Source organism: Alligator mississippiensis, chromosome 2, assembly GCF_030867095.1.
Source record: "Alligator mississippiensis isolate rAllMis1 chromosome 2, rAllMis1, whole genome shotgun sequence".
In the NCBI taxonomy this organism is placed as follows: Eukaryota; Metazoa; Chordata; order Crocodylia; family Alligatoridae; genus Alligator; species Alligator mississippiensis.
Genome location: NC_081825.1, coordinates 144,573,053 through 144,599,726, shown reverse-complemented (window position 1 = coordinate 144,599,726; position 26,674 = coordinate 144,573,053). Strand labels below are relative to the sequence as shown.

The following is a 26,674-nucleotide window of genomic DNA, read 5'->3' as shown; positions in this document are numbered from 1 at the left end:
GATCATGGACTAAACACAGACATTGGATTTTTGATACATTATAAATCTGCCTGGCAACTGACTCCCCAGCCCAGCCTCTGGCTTCTTTACTTTTCATTCCATCCAGGAAGAGCACACACCAGCTGCTGAAACTTCCTTAGCCTGACGAAGGGTTTTTTAACCTGAAAGCTTGCTTAATAACTATTCTCCAACTTTTTGGGTTGGTCTAATAAAAGACATCAAATTCACCCAAGGAACCTTGTCTGGAGGAAACAGAAGTATTGTTCCTATGATGCTTTAAGGCAGGTATGTCAAAATCTGTTCCACACAGCCCCATCATCTGGCCCTCAGTGCTGCCCCGGACTGACTGGACTGGGTGGTGCATGTAGTACAGACCTAGCCCAGTTTGGCGAGGGGCAGGGGGAGTGCCACATGTGGCACAGATCTTGGAAGGGGTACCACATGTAGCAGGGCTTGAGCTCTGGCTGATCCAGGATCTATGTTACATGCAGTACCTGCCTCTGCTGGACTGTGGCATAGGCAGTGCCTGTTCCAGACACTCTAAAGTCCAAGCCACATACCTTGGCTAATCTGACCACTCTGCAGTACAAATCTGAAAGCAGCCAAAACAGGAGCCATGTGCAGTGGACCTGGCATTTAGAAAGAGTGGGGGTCCAAGGTCCCGATCTGGCCTGTGGACCAGACTGCTATCACTCATCCAGCCCATGGGGACAGATAAATTTGACATCCCTTCTTTAGGGGCAAATTGGTTTTTTGCTTGTATATTTCACAGGGAGCACTGCAGGGTAGCTGTCCTTCTGTTAAAATGTTTTAACACTGACGGAAGAATAGTATGTTCAAAGGTCAATGTTCTGATAAAGCAACCTCTTGCCATTTCTCACCCTGTAGACCAGTGGTCACCAACCAGTCAATCGCAATCAACCAAGAGGCTCTGGGATCCACTGAAGTCGATCCTGGACTGGGGGACTAAGCATGCACAGCCTGCCCCACCAGCCCAGCAGGTTAGTTGGTCGGGGAGCGAAGGGGCGGAGGCCCAGGGGGCACATGCAGAAGGGCTCAGGGTGCAAAGCCCAGCCTGCAGCAGCAGCCACCTCTGCCATGCACAGATCGGGGGGGGAGGGGCACGTGTCCCCACCAAATACAGGGCAGCGCCGGTGGCTGCAGGTAGGGATTGGCCCCATACAGACAGGGTGGGGAGGGGGACAGAGCCACAAGTGACTCATTCGGGGGGCATGGGGAGCAGGGGTACATAGCCCAGGAGGGCACAGTGGGGCATGTGCCCCTGGATCTGCACGCGGGGCAGGGCGGGGCAGGCTGGGACTGGGGCAGCACTGGGCTCTTCCTGGCCGGGCTATGCTCAGGCTGGGCAGCTGCAGTGGTGGCACTGGGGTGGGGGGTGGAGGCTGTAGCTCACCCAATCCTCACTCTCAGTGCCACTGCCAAGTGTAGCACAGGCCAGGCCCAGTGGGAATAGCCCGGCCCAGCCTTCCCCCCACCAAAGACATGGGGGCTGGCCACCCCTCCCCCTGAACACCAGGAAGAGCCTGGCACTGCCCTGGCCCCAGGCCACCCCACCCCACCCCACGTGCAGAACCAAGGGCATGCACCCACCCTGGGCTGCATGCCCTGCTTCCCCATGCCTCCCAGGCAAGCCACTCACAGCTCTGTCCCCTGCCCCACCCCAGCTGTGCACAGCTTGCCCCTCCCTCACTGCCATGGTGGGGTGGCAATCGAGGCCCCAGCGGTGAGGGAAGGAGTGGGGCTAGGGGTGGGTGCTGCGGGGGGTGATGGGGGTAGATCTTCGGTTCCTCTTACATTCCAAAAATGATCTCCAGCCTAAAAAGGCTGGAGAACACTGTTGTTGACTCATCAGAGTTTGGCATGTTGGTGGGGTTTTTTTTTCCATGTATTTGTGGTTAGGTATTAGCTATTAGCTATCTGTGCGAAACAGCACTGTTTTGTTTCGACTTCCATTTCGCAATTTCAAAGGGACAGTGTTTCGCTTCACTGTTTCAAAGCACTGTTCCATTTCATTTAGTCAAAACTTTTTCGCTGTTTCAACGCTGTTTTGACGCGTTTTGATGTTTCGCCCATAGGCTATAATGGGGAATCATGAAAATGCCTATAACTTTGTCATTTCTTTCCTGATTCAAATGAAAACAACAGGGATAGTAGCCCCTGTGTAGGCCACAAACTCTGTCAAGTTTCAAGGAGACAGATACAGGGGTTTCTGGGAAACTGCAGCTCAAACTGTTCAGAGCAAAACTCATTTCACTTGTAAGTGTGAAGGCACAGGGGGGTGAAAACAGCAGGCATGGTAGCCGCTGCTGAGGTCACAAGCCTACCGAGTTTCAAGGAGATAGGTGCAGGGGTTTCTGGGAAACTGCACCTCAAAGGGCTGACAAGCAAAACTCATGACATGTGCAACTTTGTATGCTATTTTTCCATTCCTCTCCCAGAGAACTGGGATTGGAAGAGACCTCATGGAAGGATCACAGTCACTGGCCAGCTATACATGTCAATATAAAAGCAGTCCTTCCCCCCTCTTCCCCTTCCCTCTCCTTAGCTGGGCTTGCTAGCTAAACAGAAACTTTGAAATTCAAAATGTTTTGAAACTTTCTAAATGTTTTGAGTGCCCTTGTTTCATTTCGCAGCTGCTTCAAAGCCTTTGATTTCGATTTTGCTGTTTCAAGCTTGAAACGCATCGAATCAGCTTTGAAACTGAAATGCTGACAGGTGTTTCATTTCACACAGCCCTATTAGCTATGTTAGTTTAGATCAGCGATTCTCAACCTGGGTGCAAGAGCAGTATTAAGGTTGATGCAATGTGCTGTGTGAACGTCTGTGCATGGTTCACAAGATAAATGTCAAGATTTCAAATAAGAATCCATACTGTCAAAAACAATTCTGACCTATTGTGTTCTTTCTGATTTCTTGCAACAGAAGAATTGCTCTATTATTTTCCTGTAGTCCAAAAATGAGCAAAAGCTAAGAGCCTCAACTTTAATGAGGTTGAGAACCATTGATTTAGATGCTAATGATGGAGGAACATCTAAAGCAGGGGTAGGTAAAATACAGCCCGTAGGCTGAATCTGGCCAGGCAGGCAAATTCAATTGGCCATCTGGGCACCACCAACTAATTGTATCCTGTCCGGCCCACGCACCTCACTCCCAGCCTCAGGGGTGGGAGGCCCTGGTCCAACCAGCATGCTTCTGGGCCGGGCTGCTGCTACCACTTCTGGAGCCACGGGGAGACCTGTTCAGTTTCCCCAGCATCACGCTTGCCCTAGGCACCAGGTAGGAAAGTGGCATGGGCAGGGGGAGGGGGAGAGACAGCTAGGCAGGAGTGCATAGTGTGGGGTTCAGGCTGACAGCAGTGCAGAGCCTGCACCCAGGGGGAGGCAGGAGCATGGCGCTTGGGTGGGCAGGGTCTGGCTGTGAGGGAGTGTGGGGGGGGGGGCCACCCACACATTCCCCCCCATGGCGCATAGCCCCCAGCACCAATGGCCAGCACTCAGGACCCACGTAGGTGCTACCACCTAGTGGCACATGGCTCCAGCTAGCATTACACATGGTGGCAAAGAGTGCAACCAGGCTGGTCAGTATCTATCATGCAGGACTCCCCGGGGTGCAAGTGCAGCTCCCGGCACTCACACACCACCAAATGAAGCCCTGCACAATGGAGCCAACTGCCTTCCCTGCCCCCTGCCATGCAGGTCCAGAGACTCTGCTGGGAGGCAGAAGGAAGGGATGGGGCTCCCCTTCACTTCTGTCGGAGTTCCAGGACCTGCATGGCAGGGGGTGAGGAAGGCAGCCAACTCCAAAGAACAGGGCTTCCCTCAGTGGTACGCAAGTGCCAGGAGCTGCATGTGTGCTGTGCGGAGCCCCATGTCATAGAAGCAGGCCAGCCAGGCTGCACTCCTTGTAATCCTGTTCAGTGCTAGTGGGAGCTGTGTGCCACCGTGCAGCAGCACATGCATGGGCCATGAGCACTGACCCCCTGCTGCTGCTGCTGCTGCAGCCAGTGGTCAGTGTTCATGGCCATGAGGGGAGTGTGTGGGGGGGGGTCCCCACACCCTCTCTTACACCCCAGAAACCCAACACACCCACACCCTGCCCCCACAACCCCCCCACTTATACACCCATACATAGCCTATTGACTCCCCACACACACAGCCACACACCTTCACAATCCCCCCACACCCCACCATATATACACACCCAACCACACTCCACACCCCCACAGTATACAAGAGTAAGACTTTATTTTTGAGTTATTATGCAATTATTTCTATATACAGTATGCAAACACAAATCATGACAAAAATATTTTTTGTAATAAAATCAAAACATGTTTATAGTAGGTGTTTGACTTTTAGTATACAATTTGGTTTTTTTTCTGATTCCAAGACGGCAACGCTCCCCTCTGAAAAAGAGTACTTCTAGGGGGAAAAGGGAGAGGCTTCCAGTGGCAAAAGTCAGGGGTTAGGGGGTGGACTTCTGATCCAAATGGGGGTGGAGCACCTGTTAAGGGGGCTACCCTTGCAGCCCTCAGCAGCTCACCAAAACTCATTAAACAGCCCTACAGTCAAAATAATTGCCACCCCTGATTTAAAGGCAGTAACTAATTCAGATCCATATTATAGATGCTAGCATTAAAGCAAATTATTTCCGCAAGCAAATTATTTCTGCAAATCAGGAGGTACCATCTATCTTAAATGATGTTCATGCAAAATAAGTGTAAGGGTGGGATTTTCAAAATAAATTGAGTTATGTTCCAATGTTCAACAGGACTTGGAGACCTAACACAGAAAGGAATCATCTGGGTCCTTAAATCTAGTATTAAAACTGCAGATAGCCATGAAATAAACATTCAGTCCATAAGAACAGCCACCCCATATCACTGAAATGCAATGAAATATGGACTCCTAATTCTGTTTAAGAGTAATTCCTTCAGTGCAGTGTCACCAGTCAGAGCAACTAACTGGCTGCTTGCCTAGGAAGCTGGGTAGTTTCCACCCAAATTGGCCCCAGCCCATGAGGAAAAGTAGCCAGGGAAAGGCTGATGACAAGTTAAACTTACCTGCAGGTACCAGAGCAGAGAAACAAGAGTGGCATGCGCCACCATCATGCCATTTTAAAAGCACATACTCCCTGTGCATTGGAGGATGCGCAGGGAGTGACATAGAAAAGAAGCACCTGGAGGCACAGGGACGCCAGGTGATGGAGGTGGCAAAAGACCACCGGGAGCCAGAGTGGGAGGGAGGCAGCTGCAAAGAGCCTCTGTGCTCCAACCTGCACCCAAGCCCATGCTGCAAAGCTGGGTGGAGACCACAGGAAATACCCCAAGCTCCAGTAAGCCGAGAAGTAATAGGCTCTGGAGTTTGACGGAGGAAACTTTCAAGGGAGGACTCTAAGGAGTCCTCACTCACAGGGTGGACAAGCCTGAAGAGTTAAGACAATTACAGGACTGCAGACCTGTTGGCAGCAATCTGAATGGGTCACATGAGTCCAAACCTTGCATAGTGCCAGACACAGAGCACTGCGAGACAACAAGTGTTTTTGTTCATGTGGGGGTTTTTTTATACTTAAGGATCAGACACTCTGGAAGTGTGTTAGTACACCTCAATCATTAGTTAAAATTAATCCGACTTGAGAGCGTCATGTGACTTTTGGACTTTGCCGATAACGTTATCACTCTAAACTCAGTGACATTAATATGACTAGAGGAATAGCTGAGTTTTTGACACTTACAATTTAACTTTATGGTCCTGCATATGGCCCAATACTGATGGCCGCAGGCTATAATCACTGATCTCGCAGTGGGAAACCTCCCTTGTTTAACAACACAGTTGGCATATGGAATGGGTGTAGGGGAGGTGGAGCCCCAAGAAATACACCTAAAGGAGAAACCCCTCTCTTGAAGGGAAGGAAACCATTCATTATTGGAGCCTCCCTTTTCATACATTTACTTCCTAATCAAGTCGTGGCAGAAGAATGGAGAGGGACTTTGTTTCCTCCCTTTTGGTGAAACCCAGGAGGGTCACATGCAGGAGTCCACAACAAATGGCCTGCAGGCTACATCTGGCCCATGGATCCACTGGGTCCGGCTTCCAGAGCTGCAAGTCTTTGCCTCTGCCTGCATAGCAGCTTTGCCCACATTGCTGTCTCTTCTCTCAGCCCTCTACTCCCTGGCTGTAGTGCAGACGCAGCTTCCACCCAATGGGGAACGGAGCTGGGGCCATGCAGCTTCCAGCTGTATTTGTGCTGTAGCCAGAAAGAAGATTGGTGGGGTGAGGGTGCCAGGGAGAAGCAGCAGCAGCAATGCAGACACAGCTTCCATCTGCCTGGCCCCAACACAGCTGCCCTCCAGCTGAAAGCTGCACTCATGCCCCAGCTAGGAAACAGGGTACTGGGAAGATCACTGCCAGTACAACTCCCAGCTGCCTAGCCCCGGCATTGGTGCAGGCAAACCCCCTCACTGCTGATGCACCACTGAAGCCACCCAACCCACACCAGACTGGAGCCGGGTTGTTCTAGCCCACAGCTTGAAAAGGCAGCTGGGCCCTACTTTAGCAGGTAAATCAATTTACTTCAACTTCAATCTACAGAAAACATCTGGGTGACGTTAAAGATCAGCCCTTTCCAGTGCATCATGTTATAAGGATACAAGGAAGGAAAATGTATACTGCTTGGTCATTCATTACAATTGATTGATGGGCCCAATATATGTTACTGTTTAGGTTTCAGAAATTAGCTATTCAAATGCAACCTGTCAAATGCAGGTATCTTGCAGCACATTTACTTCAGCTCCTCCACTCCTTAATCTTCACAACATACAAACTTAAGATGCGACCTCACCCAAACAATGTGCGGTCCATCCTATTCTTAGGATACTCTACGAAACATGATCCTCTGATACAGCTGCAGCATTCACTTACTTTTGCTGGGTTCTTTCAGAGAGCCTTGAAGCTTCTGCAGCCGCTTTTCTTGCTTCAAACTCTTCCCTTTTCAGCACCTCACCACTTCCTCGGAATCCCAGCTCCACCAGCTGGCGAGCCATCTCTTCATTCTGTAGGAGCAAGGAAAGGTCAGCTTCACCTCTGAAAAAAAACAGCATCCATTTCCCAACCACCAGAAATAAACATCCAAAGCTGGGGTGAGGGTGGGAGTATCTTTCCATTCAACAGTGGCCAGAGAAGGATAAAGAAATATCATTATAGGTTAACAGCCACCTCCTCTGGCAGCAGTTGTGTGTGACACTTTCACTTCTTTTCCTCCTAGAACACCACCATCCCCACTATAGGTAAGAATACAGCAGAGTCACATGAAGCCTAAGAAAGCATAGGCTCTCCTGAAGGGCAAGTAAAGACTTCTAGTCATGTTTAATCAGCTTCTTTACTTAGAGCTGCTGTCATTTCACGGAAAGCTGTGACCCCCAAAAATATATATATATATTTGGAGAAAATTCTGTATATAGATCATTCCTTTAGTGTGGATCCTTTGCTGGCAACTAAATGTATGTACTAAAATGTATCCCTGCTGGTTGTTAGGGGTCAGGGAGTAAGAGGGAAAGGTGCCCATGGTGGGAAACATTAGGGAGGTTAGTCCCTTAATCATATGGAAGCCTTGATATCTGTGTAGCTCTCCAGACACCTGCAGAGCAAAAGAGCAATCAGGAAGTGGTCCAGAGACTCTTCCCAGGCCCTTTAACTGCCCATGTTGCTACAGCAACAAAACATTATACTGCTCAAAACTTCTGTTATGGGTTGCTTATAGCTGTGTAAGGAGGAGACAGCATTGCTGAACTGATCAGGAGCATCTTGGGAGTTATTCACATTCAGAAAGGGCATAATGAAGTGCCATGAAGCTGTTCCCTGATTCCTTTATTTCCCCTTCTAACCTCCAGGACTGTGGTACTAGTATGAAATGTGGGGGGATCTACAAGGAAAATAAAAGCATGTACATCCTAATCAGTCATTACACAGGTGAAGCTTCTACTTAAAGTCTTTAGCTTTTGAGAATATAGGCATGTAAAGCATCATAACCACATCCTACATTTGCTTTGATGTACAAGTTTTCCTTTCCTATAGTGTGGCCTTTTCCACAAAAGTGAACTAATGCTTCCACCTAGTGGCAAGAGACCAGAGCAAACTTTCACTGCATCATCCGCAGCTTTGAGTCACAACAGGTCAAATACTTCCCTCCCTTCTGGAGTTCAGAGGGAAGGAAAAGAAATATGGCTGAGGAGTACCATAAGAAGGAAGTAGCATATAGGGTGAAATTCCCCTGGGAAATTAGGGTTGCTCCTCACATCAGTTTCTGATCCACTGCCTCTTACTCGCTTTGGCAAGAGAGCCTAACCACTGTACCACTTTCTTTCTGGTGATCTGACAAAGGGAGAGAAAGACATAGCACAGAGATGGGCATCAGTGCAGAAGCTGAATGAGCCACAAAGCTGGACTGCAGACTCTTAGAGCATGTCCAGATGAGCGTGCACGTGTGGTCTGCGGTGCCTCGAACCTGTTTGTGGCACCACAAAACACACAAGGCAGATGTGCAACTGTGCTCTGCGCTGCAAATTTGTGCAGCAGAGTGAGCCACCAGAAACAGCTTGGCCATACAGAGCCATGCTCTGGCTGCTGGCCAGGCTCAGTACATCTGGATCAGTACTGCTGCTGCCCCAGAAGGCATCCAGGACCCTAGGTAAGACTGCTGGGGCCAGCACAGCCTCCCCTACCCCATCCAAGACTATTTGGTGTGCACTGAAGAGCACATGCAGGGGCATGCCCTAGGGCACAAAGCAGCGGCACAATTGTGTGCCACTGTTTTTTATGCCCCTGGAAACATACACCTCTGCATGTTGGGATGTGCCCTCAGGTGGGATGCAATAGTAATCCATCCCTGTGAGGGAATCAAAGGTCCAGAATCCCGAGAGAGAAAGAAGTGACAGCCTTATTTATTTTTCTCCCTATAAACTAGTCCCTGTATCCAAGAGGATATGGCAACACTCTGGGCACTGGCTAGGTACCCCAAAGTATAGATTTTAAAGAATTATTTGAATCTTCAAGCATAAGGAAAAAAAACCCCGAAGCTTCAAGTTTTCAGAAATCACAAGTAAAAGTCTTCTTCCTAGATAAGATTGTAATATAGATCTTATTAATGCTTTATTATTGTTTTCTACTTTATTAATCTATACATGTTTGTCACCTCCATACTCTGAAATATTAGACTGGAAAAAGTCAATAGCTCCTAGTCAGTAATTGCTGTTATAATGCATGGATTATACAGCGCTTTGTTCCACCTGGTTAGTCTCTGTAGATGTATCCATACAGTTTCCAAAATGAGACAGCTCATTTCCACCTTTGGTTATGACATAACTAACATCATCCTGGGATCAACCTGTTGATTCAGCCAGGGGATGATCCAGAGGGGATGCAGTGGCATGGCTGCACCCTCGTGATTAAGTTCATAAATCAAGTAAGAATTTTCTTCCCCTCCACACTCAGTGGCACATACCGTCTCTCCTGCCTTCCCAGCCTGCTACTCTCACTGTCTCTAACTTCTCCAGGGGTGAGGGGAGCAATCCAGAGCTGATCCTGTCCCACTCCAGCTGGGCTGGGCAGGGAGCCAGGATCAACAGCAGGGGCAGCAGAAGACCAGTTTCTTCTCCCTACCCAATCACTCAAGGTGATCCCTGCCAACTTGGGAGCAGGTTTAGGAAGGGGGAGCCAGCCACTGCTGCTGCTGTTCCCAGATGATCCTGGCTCCCCATACAGCTAAGCAGCAACAGGGAGGGAGCTCACCCCTGCTCCCTGCCCAGGAACATCTGAAGAAGTGCCAGCAGCAGTTGAGGGGGCAGGGATTGGAAGGGAAGAGGAGGGGAGGTGCCAACAAATATAGAGGGGGAGGGAAGGGGTGAGGAGCAGGAGAATTCTTACCTGGTGCAGGTACTTTAAAAAAAGTCCCCAGCTACTGCTCCAGCACTGTCTGCCCACACTGATTGTGGGGGAGGAGAAGCTGAGAGCAGGGGTGCAACCTCCCTTGCAGCACCAGTCACTGCTTCCACACACCCCCATTACAAAATCCTGAATCTGCCCATGTGCTCAATAGACTAAATCTACTGCTTCCATTTCTGGTTTTATCTTAATTCCTCCACAGCAGGGAACTTTTAAGATGGCCTCTAGTTTAACCAGGAATTACAAGCTAGTTGCTGGAATTATTAGAGTGAAATTCTATAGCCTGTTTTGCAGGATCACAATAATGGTTTCTTCTGATCTTATGGAAAAAAATCCATAAATGTGCAGGAAAACTGCTGCACCCAGACAGAGTCCTACTGGAGTCAGCAGAACTCCAATAGGCCCAGAAATACCTCAACATGTTGTACACTCCCAGGGCAGGACTGCTGTCTGTATAACATCCAGCACACTGGGACCTATTAGAGGCATTTGGGCACAAACAAGCATATTTACTATGTGGCAGGGCACTGTTTGTGCCTGCCACTTTAAGGGCCAGAAGGCAGCAGCCGGCAGGTGCCCGATTAGGGCAGCCATTTTAGATTCAGGGCTGCCTATATAAACAGGGCAGTTCTGATGCTGGGGGCCAGGCAATAACATTGCCTGGCTGGAGAGCTGCTGGTATCATCTGGAGGTAAGGGAGGAGTTATAGGGGATGGATAGGAGGCTCCTGGTCCTGGGTACAACCTAAAACTGCACCCTGCTGGGAGTAGGTGGCCTGGTAGGGCTCTGTGCTGTGGGAGCCCCCAGGAAATGCCAGGCCAGTTACCACCCCGGTGAAAGGCAGGTCGGGATGCCATAAGCCCTAACCCCCTTGACCAGGTGGGTGACCCCTTTGTTTGGAGGGCCCAGAGGGTGGACCCTCAGAGAGTGAGAAAAGGGCCATAGACTCAGACCTGTCTGAACTCCCCCTGACTGGCCCATGCTGGGGCCAGGACCAGAAGAACTGGGGGCCCACCGTGAGGAACGCCCAAGAGCTGAGGGCTGGGGGTTCCGACTGGCCTGGAGGTAGGCCAGGGCTAGAGAGCTGAAGGTCCCAGTGGGGGAGATCGCACCCAAAGGGGGATCAGTTCAGGGAGCTATGTTGCCTGGTATGACAGCAGAAGAGTCTGCCTGAAGAAAGGAATCCAAGTGGGGTTCAGTAGTAGGGTTCTGGGGCCCAGTGTGGGGGCTGGTGACGATAAGAACATCTAGATGCCATCTGTGAGGCTCGGGCTGCAGTGTAGGGGAGGAAAGGAGCTGCAGATAGTACCCCCTGGCATCAGGGCAGTAAATGGGCAATCTCCTGCTTATTAACATCTACTAATTAATTATAACAACAAGGCATGGTGGGCGAGAACACGGGCGGTTAGCCCAGGAACAGGTGGGCGGGCCACAGTTAGATCAGCCCCGAGCAGGCCCCGTTACATACTATTATGGTGTTTCTGATATAGTACAGGAAAAGAGAACAGCTTGAAGTGCACAGACAGAAGAGAAAATAATCTCTGTATGAGCCTCTTCTTTCCTCAGCCCCAGGATTTGAGTCTTCATTGTCTATAGGTAGCTAGGCCATGTCTGGGCTAGCTGTTTAAATCAAGACCAACTCAAAGATTTAATTTGCTCCTCAGGGCTGCTTTAAACATTGTTCTACCACCTATAAAACATTACAGTAATCTGTGCCAGGCAGAAGTCAGCCATCTGAGAGATGGAGTGTTTCTTTTTTAAATATGGGCACTTGATAGACTCTGACAGGCAAACTGCAAAGGGAAAGACCACATTTGTCTTCCATCTCAATCAAACACTCTTGCCAGCTTTTCAGAGATGGCCAGCATGCTGCCAGGTTTTACTTGGATTTCAGAATCAAAGCAAATTTGGAAGCAAGTGCAACAGCTCTGGACCATGTACTAAGCCTAGGGCTGTGTGAAGCTTCGGTCACTGATTTGATTCAGAGGAGATTCTGCCTGATCCAGTGGCTGAATCTCCAAATCTGAACCGAATAAGGAGATCCATTAATCTCTCTGAATCGAATCGGAAGCCTCCTAATCTATTTGGAGAGATTCAACAATTTGGCCATAGACACAGCTTTGTTTTTTCTACATACCTCAAGGTACCAGTTCCAGGTCTCCCACCATTACTGGAGCGTCCCACAGGAGCGCGAGGGAGTACCACATGTGCTTGGCAATGGATTCTGCACCCCTCTTCCCCCCCACCCCATGCTCTTGTGGGACACTCCATCCACCCCACCATTGCAGCATTCACGAGCCACACCTGGTACCTCGAGGTACGTAGAAAAAAAATAAAGCTGTGTCTATGGTCAAAATGCTGATTCTCCAACTCAGAACTGAATCTTCAGATTCAGATTTGGCTGAATCAAATCGGGACAGTGAACCAAATCAGCAAATTGAATCGCTGTCCCCCAAATTGGGCCGAATCCAAATCGAATACTGCCTGCTTTATATACCCCTACTAAGCACAACATGGAAAGACTTGCATAAAATTCCCCAACACACACAAGTAAATAATTAATTAATATCATTGCTGGAGGTCTTTATTCCAGTCTCCCTCACTGAAAGTTGGGGGATTTAAGGCATCTATAATCTAGCCTAAATCATCTCATGCAGTGGACATGATCAAGATCTACTTTTCGTGATTCAGGCGTATTCCCATATTGAATCTGCTTGTTAGGATCTTATGCATCAGAACACATCTCTGCAGAAGTCAGCCTTGGAGTTTTCATCTCAGTTTGAAATTCTAAAAGCACATTTCTATTTTTCTCCCTGCACATTTCTATTTTTCTCCCTGTAGTTGTTATTGGATATTAACATTAATGGAAGGCCTACATAAAAACAGTACCTATTCAGATTATGGAGCAGATCTGGGCCAGAAATCCTTTAAAGTTAAGCACTGAGCAGACCGTTGTTTTTAGTTAATTCCATATCAGACTCATTTTGACAAATAAGAAGTGTCATTAAAGTGCTGCTTTGCACTGCTTCTTTCTTAACTTTAATTCACAAAGCCTGACCTGACAAGCCTCAGTACTATCCTTAGGGCTTCCCTACATACAAAAACTGTACTGTTTTAACTGTAACTTTATACTGGGATAACCCTCCTTGTGAGGACAGTTTTAACTGTACAGAACATGATTTACTCTAGTATAGCTTATTCTTGTATAGGGGGAACATTCTGGCAAAATAATTTCAGTAAAACTAGGGCAGACCCAGGGGGAGTGCACTCTCATACACTTCGACTGTAGTACATGCACAGGGAACTTTCCACTGCACCCCCTTTCAAAATCTTAGATCTGCTCCTGAATAAGACCCTTAACTGAAATTATCACACAAAAACTGAGTTTAAACCAGGCCTGACACAGCTATGCTAATGATGGGATAAAGTGACCCAAAGAAAGATGGGAGGGAGGAGGGGTTTCATCTGCTCTACAGACCTCTGCCAGCATAGCTACATCAATTCAGAGCACAAGGACATTTGATTCCTAACTAGCATAGCAGTGCCAGCATAGCTATAGTTACAGTAGCAAGCCTGCCTTTTTACCAGGGTGACTTGCTTCATTTAAAAAACATACAGTCATGGAATAGCCCCAGTTTTACTAGGACAAACTGAGTACATACTGGAAGCACTGTGTCAATATAGTATACTTAGAGAAGCAACACATTTCTGGCACAGACCTACCCTAGAGAGATGTCCTAAAATGACAGTCCAATTGCTGTGTACAAGCTGCTGGAACCATTTCATCCAAGTGTCAACTATTTAGACAGGCAATCAACAAAAGATTGCAATTTCAACTCTATCATACTCTAACACTGGAGCTGCACAAATCTTAGCCTGTCATGCTTGATAATATGTATATGAATGCACAGTCTGGCTGCTTCTGCTGTTGATGGTGTCTGGAAATAACTGTCTAGAAGACACCATCAGAAGATGGATAAAAATAAGCATCAATAATGTCCTGCCTATAATTCTGGAATTAAAAAAATAAGGAGCTTCATTTCTGCTATCTAAAACGTTTTAATATTTGACTGATTTAGAAGTATTTTGACATTTTCTCTGCTTTTAATAAACCTGCATGCCTTGAAACATAAAAATAAATAAATAAATAAAAGGCAGGCATTATGACATGTATCAAATAATGAAGATACTGAGAAAGTAAGAATTTCATCAAACAGCTGCTCCTGGTAATATAATAGGAAATCTTTGAAAGACTATCTTTTTTTCATGATGACACTGCTGATGCTTTGAAAAGATTGCTTATTGTTCTACCATGCAGCAATTTCAAGAGTCCTTTCCCTATGGGAGGACAACTTTTGATGCTACTGAAGCTGCAGTTAGATTTATAGTCTTCACCTGAAGCAGAAGCTAAACATAAATGATCCTTAGGACGAGTGATGAATTTTGAGTTCTCAAATCAAATACATTATTAATGAATGATAAGGGGAAAAAACGTACCATTCAAATGGCATGAAATCTTGCAGAGGAATGCTTGATCCTTTGCATCATTTCTCTGTGTTTTAGTACAGGGTTTGAAATGGGTTCTACTGGGCAGGATCTATTGGGCATGTCTACACTACATTAGATCAAATCAGGGAAGGCTTCCAAAAAGTGTGTTGTACACACTGCCTCCTGAATCAGATAGAACATAGCTACCTTCTTACCATGTCCAGTAATAGGAGGGGGTTTGCCATTCATTTTAAGCAGCCTTGAACCTGATTCAGATTTGTTCTTGAATCAGTTTAAAATTACTGCTGCTTAATACAAGAGATCTCAGTAACCAGTTTACCTCTCAGCCCTAAATTCACTGCCAGTAAACTCAAATCAAACTCAATAGCTGTACACAACTAGCAATTTCAAAAACTACAGCTTGGGACCTTAAAGCAGCGTAGCTAACTCAATAACCACATGACCACTTCTTTGCTTGTTCCTAGAATCATAGAGAATTCAGGCTGGAAGGGACCTCCAGAGGTCATCTAGTTCAACCTCCTGCCTGAGGCAGAATCATTTGTATCCAAACTATCCTATACAATAGGGCTGTGCAAAACAGCACCATTTCATTTAGACTTCCGTTTCGCCGTTTCAAAGGGACAGTGTTTTGTTTCAAGTTTTGTTTCATTTCACAAGCACTGTTCCGTTTCATTTCATCGAAACTGTTTCACTGTTTTGACGCTGTTTCAACATTTTGCACGTAGGCTATAATAGGGAAGCATGCAACTGCCTATAACCTTGCCATTTTTGGCAGACTTGGATGAAAACTGCAGGGATGGTTGACCCTGCTGAGGACACAAAGCCTGCCAAGTTTCAAGGAGATAGGTGTTGTGGTTTCTGGGCAACTGCACTTCAACACGCTTACAAGAAAAAACTTGTGCGACTTCTGTGACATGTGCAACTGTGTGTGTGTTAAAGCGCAGCGGGGTGAAAACTGCAAGCATGCTAGCCCCTGCTGAGGCCATGAAGCCTGCTACATTTCAAGGAGATGGGTGCAGGGGTTTCTGGGAAATTGCACCTCAAGCTGATGACAAGCACAACTCATGACGTGTGACTTTGTGCGTGTGTTAAGGCACACCCGCACCGGCGCTGGGGCCTCTGCACAACATGGTAGTGTGCCCCAATGAGGGCTCCTCCTCCCCTACAGCCTCATCTCAATCCACCACTTTAAATGACAACAGGTAATAACAACTTAGTGAGCAGCACAGTAGCACCAGCAGCATCTCAGGCAGCCAAACTGTCATAGATCCATTCTTTCCTCTCCTGCAGAAGCTTTTTCTCCAACAGCTACCAGAGAACTATCCCTGCCAGCCCCAGCCCTGGGGCTTAGATGTGCCCAGGGTCCTGCGTCCTTCTGGTCAGCTGACCGGTGACAGGTGCTAGGGGTGTTGGTCTAAGGACATGGCACTAGCAGACGAAGTTCTTTGGGTCAATCTAATCTGGTGTCTTTTAGTAGATCAACTGAATAGTTATAGAAATATATCTTAGCAAGGTTTCAGGTTGAAAAACCCTTTGTCAGGCTGAGGAAGTACCTGCAGGTGGTGTGTGTGCTGTTCCTGGATGCAAGGAATAGTAAAGAAGCCAGAGGCTGGCATGCAATGCAGACAAGAAAGCCAGTTAGTGAAAATGGAAATGAAAGCATCAGGGGATGAGGGACAGGCTGGGGGCGGGGGGGGGGGGAGTAGCGTCACAGGTGAAAGTGAAGAGGTACCTGGGGAGTCGGATGTCTGGCAGGTCAGAATTCCAATGTCTATATTGAGTCCACGAGTTTCTCTACCCACTACCTAGGGGATTGATGAAGTGCAGGTCATAGGCTCATCTGTGAAAAGTGTTTTGTAAATTCAAACAAGCACTAAACCTCACTAACCTCATCACCAAAAGTCAACTTCCTACAGACCAAAACACACTGAATGGATCCAGACCATGCCATGACAAGACGCACAAAACCTGCCTACAATACAGTGGTGACACATAGGGGGTGCACATCAAGAGCACTGGTGTACCCCCTGACTGGAAGCGTTTGCCGCTGAGGCAATGGGCAGGTGGGAGCGCTAGTGCCCCCACTGCAAGCGTTAGCCAGGGAGTGGAGCACTGTGGTGCTCCCAGAAGCGGGCACAGGCACTTAAGGAAGAAGCCGCAGCAGCCAGCTGTGGGGGGATGGCCCCCCTCCCCAGTCACTAACTGGTTGCTGGGGGGGCACATGCCCCCCCGACTAAGGTGGCACAAGCCACCCATGCAACAGTATCTCCAATATGGAGATATCTTCACAAAACAATACATATTTCCATCAGGGAACCAAGTGGAGCTACCAAGCAACAACTGCACACCAGAATGAGCACAAACCAAAGATCTATTAAAGACAACAAAAGAACACAACCCGTCTTCAATCTCTCTTGCCTGATCCTCAAAGGGAATTTACAAACTACTTTTCACAGACGAGACAATGAACTGCACTTCATCAACCCCCTAGGTACAGAAACTCATGAACTCAATATAGATATTGGAATTCTGATACACAGCAACCTGCAGGATATTTAACTCCCCAGGTAACTCTCCACTTTTACCTGAGCTGCTACATCCTTTTCTCTCCCCACCCCAGCCTGTCCCTCACCCCGTGACACCTCCATTTCCATTTTCACTGACTGGCTTTCTTTCCTGCATTGCATGCCAGCCTCTGGCTTCTTTACTATTCCTTCCATCCAGGAACAGCACACACACAAACTGCAGGTGCTTCCTCAGCCTGAAAAGGGTTTTTTCAACCTGAAAGCTGGCATCCCAAGCAACTAAGCTGATCTCACCTGGAGCCTAATAAGCATCTCCACTGTAACCAGGAAGGCCTGTCAAAGACATGACAGGTCTGGGCTTTCCCCAGCAGCCAGGGCTGTGTGCATGCATGTGGTGGCTGGAGGTTATGGTGCCTCCTACCTGCCATTCACCAGGGGGATCCTCAGTCCTGGCATTTCCTGGGGCTGCCACACTGCCAGCAGTCCCACCAGGCCTCCTGACCCTGGCAGAGTGCAGTTTTAGTTGTCATGCCCAGGACCTGGAGCCTCCTACTTCCCCATAACCCCAGCTCTTACCTCCAAGTTTGTCCTGGCATGGGAACTCAGCAGGGACATGTTCTTCCCCTGCTGCCTGGTGATGCACTGAGTACCCCCTCCAGCTCTGAAAGCGGGGCATTAAATGGCTTTTAACAAATGAAAAAAGGAAATAGGTGTGGATGGAGTGAGGAGGGTGGCATTCATCCATCTGCACACGGAGCTTGGGGAACCCCAGCAGCAGGAGGTTCACCTTGAGGAACACCAACCAGCTCTTCCACCAAAACAGGATCCAAGAAGGTGCAGTAGGGTGTCACTATATCCCCAGCAACGCTGAACACCCTCTTGCTCAGAACACTGGTTGGTAGACAGGACGGGTGTTCCCGGGCAACCATGGCCAGGTCCAGCCACATCTGGCTGTGGCTTGCCCAGCTCTGCCCAACAAGCCACTCCTGCATCAAGCAGTTCATGGCCCCCATGATCTCCGTTGCCATGTGAGACTCATCCATCACCTTGGCTTGAAGGAGAACCCACCGATGGTCTGACTGGTTGTACCAGTGCCCCAGGGAGAGGGAGAGGTATGCATGATCTCCACCCAGCTGCTCCAGATGTCCGAGGTGAAGTGTAAGGCAACCTGCAGACCTGTCTTGAGCTCCTCCCTCAAGTACTTCCTGCCTGCCTCATACAGGGAGGGCACCACTGTCCTGCTGAAGGTGGTGCATGCAGGCACTTGGTATGATGGGGCCATGAGCACCATGAGCTTCCTGAACCCTGGCCGCTCAACTAAGGAGAAGTGCTAGCCATCCACTGCAAGCATCTGCCCAATGCTTTTGGTAATCTTGCTCGCCCTTGCAACATGCCCCCCTTTCTGTCCACCTTTCCCCCCCGTTCCAGGGTGGCTTGTCTCTGCTTTGGTGGGACAGGGGCTTTGGAGCGAGAGGGTGACTTCTCTTTGGGCATGCTCCCACTGGTGTCAGGCTGAGGAGGAGCAAGGGCAAGGGGGTGGTACCTGCAGATATGCATCAGCATCCCCGTAGTGCTCATGTCTTTTCTTCCCTTGCCTCAGCTGGTTTGGGCTCCATAGTGCAGGCAGACAGCGTATGTGGGATCACCTACCAGTTCAAAATGATTCATAGATTCATAGACGTTAGGGATGGAAGGGACCTCAAAGATCATCAAGTCCAGCCCCCTGCCCCAGGGGCAGAAAGTCAGCTAGGGTCAAAGGATCCCAGCAAAATAAGCATCCAAACATTTCTTGAAAGAGTCCAGAGTAGGTGCCTGCATCACTTTTGGAGAGAGTCTGTTCCAGGTCTTGGGGGCTTGGACAGTAAAGACATTGTTTCTTATGTCCAGCCTGAAATGGTCTTGGAGGAGTTTATGACCATTGGTCCTTGTTTTACCTTGGAGCACTCTGGTGAACAAATGTTCTCCCAGATCCTGATGTACACCCTTTATGTACTTATAGTCAGCCACCAGGTCCCCCCTGAGCCTGTGCTTTTCCAGGCTGAAGAGTCCCATGGCTCTCAGCCTCTCTTCATAAGGCCTATTCTCTTACCCTCTGATCATGCACATGGCTCCCCTCTGGACTCTTTCAAGCTTCTCGACATCCTTCTTAAATTGAGGAGCCCAGAATTGGATGCAGTACTCCAGCTGTGGCCTCACCAAGGCCAAGTACAGCGGAAGGATGACATCCTGAGATTTACCTGAGAAGCATCTACAGATGCAAGCCAGAGTTTGGTTAGCTTTACCAGCTGTGACATTGCATTGGTGGCTCATGTTCACCTTGTGGTCAATCATTACCCCCAAGTCTCTTTCAGCAGTGGTGCTAGCAAGCGTAGCACTGCTGAGCCTATAAGCATGCTGCGGGTTATTCCCCACCCCCCTTACATTTATCGGTATTGAACGTCATCAGGTTTGTATCCGCCCACTTACTAAGTTTATTCAAGTCAGCTCAAATCACTGGGCTGTCCTCATGTGTGGACACTGTGCCCCAAAGTTTAGTGTTGTCAGTGAACTTAGCCAGTGAACTTCCAACACCAGTGTCCACATTATTGATAAAGATGTTAAAGAAAACCGGTCCAAGGACAGAGTCTTGGGGGACACCACTGGTTACGGAGCACCGTAGTGATTCACTGCCATCGACCACTACTCTCTGGGTCCAGCCTCGGAGCCACTTTCCCAACCATCGGACTGTGGTGTAGCCGAGGCCACAGTTGGCCAATTTTTCCATGAGGAGGTCATGGGACACCAGATCAAAGGCTTTTTTAAAGTCCAGATATATGACGTCAACCTCTTCTCCCATGTCCAGGTGATATGTCACCTGGTCATAGAAGGAGATGAGATTGGTCAGGCAAGACTTTCCCGTGACAAACCCATGCTGGCTATCCCTCAGGATGTTGCCCTCAGCCAGTTTATCCAGAAGGGTCAGCTGATCCCAGACCAGACTACCAGCTCACTTCTGGGGTGCAGTTGCATGTGTGGATGCTGTAATTTTCCCCTCCTCAGCAGGCAGAGGCACAGCAAGAGAAGGAGCAGACTCATTTGAGTCACTTGCCTCTGCAACCTCTACCTCAGTCTCCTCTGAAGTGCCTTCTAAGGAATGAGACCTGGCTCTAGAGGAAACTTGAGGGGTGTGGAGCACAAACTCAGATGATTCCCCCTACTTCCCCAGAATTTCCCTGGCTATGACACTCAGATCCATATCTAGCTTCAATTCTTCCTCTGGCACTGGAAGGCTCAGCATGGAAAGTGAAATGGGGGTGGAGGAGACAGTCATGCTGATGCTTGTTTTCATGGTGGTGCGGGGTGGGGGGGTTATGGCTGGTGCTCTTGGAGGGGATGCAAACTCAGGCACAGGCAGTGGCACTGCTCCCCTCTCCTTACTGCCTGTACTAATGGAAGCCTCAAGCCTACATGTTGTACCAAAGAGGCTATGTCTCAGTTTGGGGTGGCAGGGAACTTACACCTTGCCCTCTACCCTGAAAGGAATCAATCAATGAATAAAAAAATAAAAAGGGTATAGAAAGAAAGCAAAAGGTATTGCAGAATACAACTTGGTAGGCTAGCAAGTGGGGAATCAATGGTTGTAGCATTTATTGTCTAACGCTGCTGAGCTTTTGGAAGATAGCTCAGTAACTGTCAGACCCCAAAGGTAGAAAGAAGATCAGTTCAAATAATGCTGCCTTTTATGCTGTTTTTCCATCCCTCTCCCAGAGCGCTGGAATTGGAAGGGACCTCAGGGAAGGATCACAGTCACTAGCCAGCTACACAGTGAGTATGAGAGCAGTCCTTCCCCCCTCTTCCCCCTCCCTCTCCTTACTATTTCCCTGCAGGCAAGCCCAGCTTCAGCTTCGAAACATTTCAGAACTTTCAAGACATTTTGACTGCTCTCGTTTCCTTTTGAGGCTGTTTCAAAGCTCTTTGTTTCATTTCAATTTCTCTGTTTTGAGCTCAAAATGAGTCGAAACAGTGTTGAAATGAAACAGCCGGTGAAATTTCACACAGTCCAACTACCCAATCTAAAATCTAAACTCTACAGAAGACTACTGTCAACCCTGACATGACACAGACCTAATATCCTCAACCATCATAGGTAAAGCAGCGGAACCATGGCAGTCAAGTCCTGCTTCTATGAAATGTTATCAATATAGGCTTAAGAGATCTTGAGTAGAGGACCAAGCCCTCACTACAGAAGAATGCAAAAACCCCTACCCCATCCCTACCAGTTTGACCAGGGGTAAAATTATCTCTGTCAAATGTGTTTGATTTATGTTCATAGGCACTTTCCAGCTCTTGGCATCCAAAGATTTGACTTCTGCGCGCAGCTGGGGAATATCTGATTAAAAACCAAAGGCTGCCAATAAGTAGAAACATCAAGGTGGTTCTTCCACCATTTCTATTTTAAAATGTTTCATATTTACTAAATGTGTCCGTTCAGTAATACTGAGATGGACCCAGACCCCTTCATTTCTAAGAACATCACAAATGCAAAATGGCATAAAAATCCCATGAGAAGCCACAAGGGTAGCCCCAGAGGGGATACAGAAGTGCAGATGCACCCTGCTTTTCGGACTAGACCTAGTCTCTTATCTAATAGCACAAGTTCACATAGGATTTTTTATTTTTTTTAACAGCAGTAAAATTCAATCAAAAGATAGTAGGGGAAACAGAACTAGAAAACTAAGCAACATATAAATAAAGATGGTTTGCTCTGGGTTAACATCCCAGAATAACCGATTACTTGTTTTCTTCACCCAGAAATTCCTATCGACTGAAACTGACTTCAAGAGACTGCCATCTAACAGCAAGAAATCTAAATGTAAACTGTGAAATCTTTGAAAGTGAAATTAGGTTTGATACAAAACAGTTAAAGTGACCAAAGAGACAATTCACTCTGTGTGCGCTCTTTTGCTGAGCTGAGGTCATTGGGGATACACAAACTGATAAAACCTGCCCCAAAGTCCTTTGACTTGGAAAGATCCCCGTGTACCTCAGTGGACTCATTTTCTGTCAGTGTATTCATCTAAAACTTTTATTTTAGGAGATCCCTCATTTCTGAATGAAAGCCTCACTTTGCTCGCTTTCAGATCATCTGGAGTATTATTATTGTTAATAAAACCTAATAATAAAATAATAATAATAATATAGGCAACCATCCTATATGATGATCCTCTGGATCATGGTGTACATGTAAGAGGTCTAGTCAGTTGCCTCATGAATCTGCTTGTGGTTGACAAGCCCAATTTGACAGTGACACAGCTTGTTACAAGTTTCAGTTTATTACAATTATTCATCATTATTATAATTATCATCATCATTATTATTAGGTTTTATTGTGTGTTTAACTTTTTATTTTATTTCATATTTTGTTATTTAAATTAAGTGTTATTTGTTTTTTATTTTGTTTTTGTTTAAGTTTTATTTAGTGTTTTTGTTATTTTAAAACTGCTTTTAAATTTTATTTAGTTATTTTTGTTGTTTGTTTTTTTTAAGTTCCATTCTTAGTTTTATGCTTCTTAATGTATTACTTAGCATTGTATTTATTATTGCAAGTGTTTAAGTGTTAGTATCATTTTTAAACGACTGGGTTGAAGAAGAACAGACCAATATTTAATCTTGAGCCTGACAAGTCGGTATTTGTCACAAACAAGGTGTTTTGGGTACAGATTAGAAACAAGCCTGTCCTGGGAGCAGATTTCTGGAGACTCCAAGCAGACGAGAACCCCACGCCCTTCCCCCCATGCCCAGAGGCCCCCGCCCCGCCCCCTGCGGCTCCGCCTGCCCCGGGGAGGGGGGAGGGGCACGCCCGCGCTGACCTCCAGGTAGTAGAGGTCCTGAGTGGTGACTTGCGAGTCCAGGTACTCCTCGTACGTGCCAAACGCCGTGACTACGTGGTCCAGCGCGGCCGCCGCGTCATCCCCCTCCATCCCCGAGGCGCCTGCCCGGCCCGCCCGGCGCCCCTAGCAACTGCTCGGCGTCCCTAGCTACTGCTTGGTGCCCCGAGGTCACGCCCACTCAGCCGCAAGCCCCGCCCCTCTCCTACTGACCCGCTCTATTGGACGTACGGCTGAGTGCACGCGCTGATAGGCTGGACGCCGCCCGCACCCACCAACCGCTGAACACTATGCGCCAGAGGCCACACCCACCTGGCCACAAGCCTCGCCCCGGTCTACCTGTCCCGCGCTGGAGCTGGGAGTAGATGCCCTGCAGTTTAGGCTCAGCGCAACCGCTAATAAGCTGGGCCGCGCGCGTACCCACCAATGTCCGAGCATTCGGCGCCCCGAGGCCACGCCCGCCCGGCCACAAGCCCCGCCCCTCTTCTGCTCTGTGGCAGAGCCCGGCCGCGCGCGAAGACCGAAGCTGCGGACACCCGGCGGGCTATCACGAGAGCTGCTGCGGGGTAGTGCGCGGCCGGCCGGCCGGGCAGCTGCAGGCACTCACATACCGAGGCTGTAGATCAGTCCCCGCTTTGTATAGTCAGATGTCTCCTCGCTCCTTCCTCTTCCTGCCGCGGGTTTTCTTCCCGCGGGACAACGGGTAGCATCAAGCCGAGGAAAAGCCTGGGGGTGAACCAGCTGTTGTAGGGCCAGGTTACCCCGGGACGAAGTATTTTATCCCGGGATCCTGCAGGTCTCCAGGCTCATCCTCCCATTTTAAACACCTGTGAAATATCTGCCCTTACACTTGACCCCAGGATCAATTGAGGCTTATTCAAGGCTATTGCTACTCAAGCTGCCTGTGTGAATGATTGTGTCCAGCCCTGTTTTGATGGGAGTCCAGATGTCAGTAAAGTCCATGTGATAGCATGGGAAAACTTCCAACCTAGAAGCAATCATCTTAAGTGGAATCAGCTAATTATTTACATCCTTTTTTAAAAAAAAATGCAAAGACCAGCCCAGAGGCACAGGCTATGCAAGGCATAGGAAGGGAAGTTACACAGTCCATTAAAAATACATTGTATTTACAATTTGATTGTGGAAAATGTAGTAGTATAGGCTTTCCAGGGATCACCTGGATTTTTTGGAGGTCTGTACTGTTCTGGGAGCAAACAGTTTTTACTGCTACTTATCAAATCGCAATGAAAGTGACCACAGCACGGGAAGCCCCAGAAAAGTGTAAACCTTGTTACATTTTTTTTGCAAAACTATAGTTAGTTTAATACAAGATATCACCTCTACCACAAGTTCTGATTCACTTTGCTTCCAAACCAAGGGTTCTCAAACTTTGCAATACCACAACCCCCTGGCAGGTAATCGATGAGTGGGAAGTCTCCCACGCAGTGGCGAAAGTGGAAGTGCCGGCAGCATGCAATGGCAGAAGCAGAAGCACCAGTGGCACACGGGTTTTGGACCCCCTTTTAAGATGCTCAAGGGTTGCGGCCCACAGTTTGAAAACCTCTGCTCTAGACCAATATGGCTATAACCTGGATACCTGAACCTGGTTACATGGTAATTTTGGGTAGCTCCTGGAGCTTTTAACAGGATTGTCTGCACAGTAACACCAGCACCTGGTTTTAAGCACTCATTATGCAGCTCAAAATTATGCCACTCCAGGGCAAGATTATCTCTGATACCAGATACGTATCTCTTCCCTACATGGGAGCAGACCTAGAGGTGGCCTTGCATTTTTATATAAAACATTGTCTACCTCAAACTGCCCTGCACTTTTTATCCCATACATTAAATTGTTTTTAATTACATTTGAGCTACCTAGTTTTAGGCCATTAAACCAAAATGTTTTGGCTAACAGGCTTTAAGCAGAGATTGCAGAGATAACGGCCTTAAACAGAGATTACAGGCCGTAAACAGAGATTTATTGTGAAAGTTAACTGGGTCTCTCACCTTGGCTCAGATTCCAAACTGGAGTTAATTCAACCCTCAATGAAAATCAGCAGGTAAGAAGTCCCATTTGTAGGTCACAATTTGTGCTTATAGCCTCCACCAATTTCAGAGTGTATCAGTTTGCACCAGCATTCTCTCTAAACTGTGTGGCAATATGGCATGAGTGTGCCTATGCGACCGTCCACTCCACACAGTTTAGAGGGAATGCTGCTTTGCACCAGCAGAGGATCTTGCCCAGGAAGTGCTGGTTGTGCAGATTATTAGCTGGAGGAATGGATCACTATATAAATATGAATTTGAAGGGAGTTTTGACAGACATTTTATCAAAATTTAAAAGGACAATTCCTCCATCCATCTCTTCAACATTGTGATAAAACATACAAATTAAAAAAGTTACTCCCTTTACTGTTTCAGTACCAACATTCACTTTTCAGGCACTTCTAGGAAGTAAACCATCGATATGAAATTTTAAAACCTCAATAATCAGAAGGAAATTCTCATTACATGCATCACCAGCAGATCTTTCAAGAAACAGATGGAATTGTCAATTAGATTAAGTGTTCCTTGAAAAGAAGGGGCATCAAAAGAGATTCTTATGCTACTGAAAGGTCTGCAGAAGTATGGTGAAAGTAACTCAACACACCATGTTCTTAGATCTTTCTTACTATTAGCTTAGAAGGATGGAAGCTTTTGCAAAAAAGAGCAGTGCCATAAAAGACTTCAAAACTCACATAAAGCTGATAGTAAGGCAATTATTCTTGAGCTTCACAATCTTCCCTTCTCACTGAAGAATCTTTTGAAACTGACAGACAAGTACTGTTCTTGAAACCCTACAACACAGGCATCACCACAAGCCTTCTAATCTTTGCAAGAGGACAGAGAAGAATTTAGGGACAAGAAGCATATTACATGTGCTGTATTATAATGCGACCCCTAAATTAGAGGTTTTTCACAAATGTAGTAGCAGGCTACTACTATATTCAAGGATGTGCTTCTCTGGTCTTAATGACTCTTGCCTTACACTCCTTTATACTAACCAGAATACACTCTAAGTATTGGTCTGTCTAGTCCTGTGGTCTGACCATATTGCCTTCTTCAGAGGTGTCTACATGTCTGTTTCTTACTCTTTCCCACTATTTCATGATTGATGTAGCTCAGAGCATCAGAGCAGTCAAAGCCATGAAGCAGACAAGCTAGCAGCAGCTATGGGGGTTTTTTTAGCCACAGCATCAACCAGACTTGTGTCAAGTTAAAAGATATGGATTCCTTATTCAGGCGGATGCCCATTGATTGCAAATAAAGAGTTTGCTCCAGGAAAGAGATGGTAAGAGATGAAGGACATTGATGTCAGTGAAAGTTAAACAACTGCCCTGCTGGTAAGACTATTGTTGTTCTGAAAGTTATTAGGTGAAAAGTATGTTGACAAAAGAATAGGATACCAGCCCTCTAGTGCAGAGGGATTTTAATAATCTTATAGGTTTTATTTGTAATGGCCTTTTTATCACCAAAATAGTTGGATGCCACCTCTCCTCTCATGTTTCCCATTGTCAATGTTCAACACTCTTTTAATGCATGTCAAAAGCATCCAAGATGAAAAGATAGAGTGAAAGGGATATAGTAGACTGTTAGATGCCCTCCTCCCTCATCGGTTTTGTAGAGCTGTAGAAAGAGATTCTTGTAACACAGGCTTTTAGAAATACAAAAAGAAAAGTTCAGAGGCAAGTTAAAAAGTCATATACTAGTTTCATACTGAAATGTTCAGCCTTTCAATAGGTTGGTCTAAAAATACATATGCTGTAAAGATGTG

At 47.3% G+C, this 26,674-nt stretch overlaps 1 protein-coding gene and 1 long non-coding RNA gene across 2 annotated transcripts in view; one reads left to right on the top strand and one right to left on the bottom strand.

The window, feature by feature from the left end:
• The window catches only part of CFAP299 (cilia and flagella associated protein 299), a 534,176-nt gene extending 511,181 nt beyond the window's left edge, over positions 1 to 22,995 (bottom strand). Inside the window, exons 1-2 of the mRNA XM_006269523.3 lie at positions 22,843 to 22,995; positions 6,942 to 7,072 (exon numbers count right to left, since the gene is read on the bottom strand). Of these exons, the coding sequence (XP_006269585.1) occupies positions 6,942 to 7,072; positions 22,843 to 22,953 (242 nt within the window). The 5' untranslated portion in view covers positions 22,954 to 22,995. The remainder of the gene's footprint in view (positions 1 to 6,941; positions 7,073 to 22,842) is intronic.
• On the top strand, positions 10,583 to 22,355 carry LOC132248366 (uncharacterized). Its single transcript, XR_009459546.1, has 3 exons — positions 10,583 to 10,650; positions 20,741 to 20,797; positions 21,785 to 22,355. It is a non-coding gene; the product is annotated as an uncharacterized LOC132248366 (long non-coding RNA).
• Positions 22,996 to 26,674: the final 3,679 nt, after the last annotated feature.